We start from the raw sequence: 2,475 nt of genomic DNA on the forward strand, positions 1-2,475 counted from the left end.
TGGGTCACCAACAAACACACAGCATGTCTTCTATCATCCTGTATAAAACATCTTTATTTCTCCTCATTTAGTCAGTAAGACACTATTTAGGTCATCACATTCAGTGGAACTGAGATCAAAGACAGGATTGTTGTTTGTCAACAATTAAAACCTCCCTCCCTCCCCTCCCTCCCTCCCTCCCTCCCTGCATCCCTCCCTGCATCCCTCCCTCCTTCCTTCCTTCCTTCCTTCCTTCCTTCCTTCCTTCCTCCCTCCCTCCCTCCCTCCCTCTCTGAGGGCCCAAAGGGAGTAGGGAGGGTGGGGGCAGGTCAAGGGAGGGAGGGGATCACACTAGACAGACACACAGACAGTTTATATTCAAGTGGGTAATACTGTCATATTACTGGTCCTAAATGTAGTGTTTACAGTGTATGCATGCATGTGTGTGTGTGTCCGTGTGTGTGTGTGTGTCTCGGGCCACTGGGTCACCAACAAACACACAGCATGTCTTCTATCATCCTGTAAAAACATCTTTATTTCTCCTCATTTAGTCAGTAAGACACTATTTAGTTCATCACATTCAGTGGAACTGAGATAAGAGACAGGATTGTTGTTTGTCAACAATTAAAACCTCCCTCCCTCCCTCCTTCCCTCCCTCCCTCCCTCCCTCCCTCCCTCCCTCCCTCCCTCCCTCCCTCCATCCCTCCCTGCCTCCCTCCCTCCCTCCTCCCCTCCCTCCCTCCTTCCCTCCTCCCCTCCTCCCTCCCTCCCTCCCTCCCTCCCTCCCTCCCTCCCTCCCTCTCTGAGAGCCCAAAGGGAGTAGGGAGGGTGGGGGCAGGTCAAGGGAGGGAGGGGATCACACTAGACACACACACAGACAGTTTATATTCAAGTGGGTGATACTGTCATATTACTGGTCCTAAATGTAGTGTTTACAGTGTATGCATGTGTGTGTGTGTCCGTGTGTGTGTGTGTGTGTCCGTGTGTGTGTGTCTCGGGCCACTGGGTCACCAACAAACACACAGCATGTCTTCTATCATCCTGTATAAAACATCTTTATTTCTCCTTATTTAGTCAGTAAGACACTATTTAGTTCATCACATTCAGTGGAACTGAGATCAAAGACAGGATTGTTGTTTGTCAACAATTAACCCGTTAAGGAGCAGCATCACACATGTGCGATAGTTCGAAAGCCCCACAGAGTAACGTCACACGTGTGATTCTGAACATTCCAACCGACTATTTTCCGATAGACAAAAACTACATGACAAACGCTGTAGTATGGCTTCAAAATGTACAATTAGGAGGCTAACAAGTAACACTAGCAGGTAGTAGCATTGCTACGAGTATCATGCTAGGTTGCTAGGTAACGGAAGCTAACTAAAGCTAGCTTCCGTTTTGGAAAAATAACTCACTCTGGTGGAAGCGTCTGTAATATTTAGAGATATTAATAATATTTAATATCAGTAATATTTACATCTAAAAGGTTAAAACAAAACAAACATTCTACACACACCAATATTTACAAACACTCTGGGATATCAATTCCAACTGTACAGTTCAGTCTTCACTAACATCTATGTGAGCACGGTGTGTGTGAGTGTGTGTGGGCTATTCTACCTGACACAGGGACACTGAGGAGTCATAATAAACCCTGAACCCAGGATAGAGGGGCTCAGTGAATGTGCTGTGGAATGTGTGCAGGTCGGTCAGTGTGTCAGAGGAGACTGTGTAGAAGGACAGAGTGCCGGCCGGCCAGTCCAGATACACTCCTACTCTGTGGGAGCTGGAGGGGGGGGCAGGTATGGCAGTGCTCTTCTTATTGTGCCAGGCAGAGTAACTGTTATCATCACACCTCAGACTCCAGGACTTGTTATTGTATCCAAGCACACAGTCATCACCCCTTCCTCTCCTGCTGATTCCTTTATATGTCACTGCTATACGAACCCCTCCTCTTCCACTCCACTCTGCCTCCCAGTAACAGCGCCCAGACAGACCCTCTCTACACAGCACCTGTGACCTGTCCTCAAATCTCTCTGGGTGATCAGGATACGGCTGCTCCTCTCTCCTCCTTGTCACCTTTCTGTTCTCCTCAGACAGAGAGAGGTGTCTGCATGCTGTGTTTGGGTCCAGTGTGAGCTCACAGGCATCTGATGGGGGAGACCAAGACACAATATATTACTGATCATCATCATTCACATTAGAATGTCTCCCTCTTCCTGCCCTCCCCCTTTCATTCTCTCTCTCTCTCTCTCTCTCTATTTCCTCTCCCTCTCTCCCTCTCTCTCTCGCTCTCTCTACCCATCCTCACTCTCTCTCTCTCTTTCATTCTCTCTCTCTCTATTTCTGTCCCTCCCACTCTCCTCTCTTCCCTTTCATTCCTCTCCTTCCCTGTCTCCTCCTCCATGCTACCTCTCCCTCCAATCCCTCTTTCCCTCATCCCTCCTCTCCTCTCCCTGCTTGCCCCTCCTCCCTCTCTTCTCCTCCCCTGTTCCC

The 2,475-nt window shown here is 48.6% G+C and overlaps 1 protein-coding gene across 5 annotated transcripts in view; it reads right to left on the bottom strand.

The window, feature by feature from the left end:
- Positions 1-1,010: 1,010 nt before the first annotated feature.
- Positions 1,011-2,475, bottom strand: part of LOC134038949 (NACHT, LRR and PYD domains-containing protein 12-like) — a 495,359-nt gene continuing 493,894 nt past the window's right edge. For all 5 annotated transcript variants that reach the window (XM_062484636.1, XM_062484632.1, XM_062484633.1 and 2 more), the window contains one exon: positions 1,011-2,129. In XM_062484636.1, the coding sequence (XP_062340620.1) occupies positions 1,591-2,129 (539 nt within the window). In that variant the 3' untranslated portion in view covers positions 1,011-1,590. The remainder of the gene's footprint in view (positions 2,130-2,475) is intronic.

This window comes from Osmerus eperlanus, chromosome 18 (genome assembly GCF_963692335.1).
Source record: "Osmerus eperlanus chromosome 18, fOsmEpe2.1, whole genome shotgun sequence".
Taxonomy (NCBI): Eukaryota; Metazoa; Chordata; class Actinopteri; order Osmeriformes; family Osmeridae; genus Osmerus; species Osmerus eperlanus.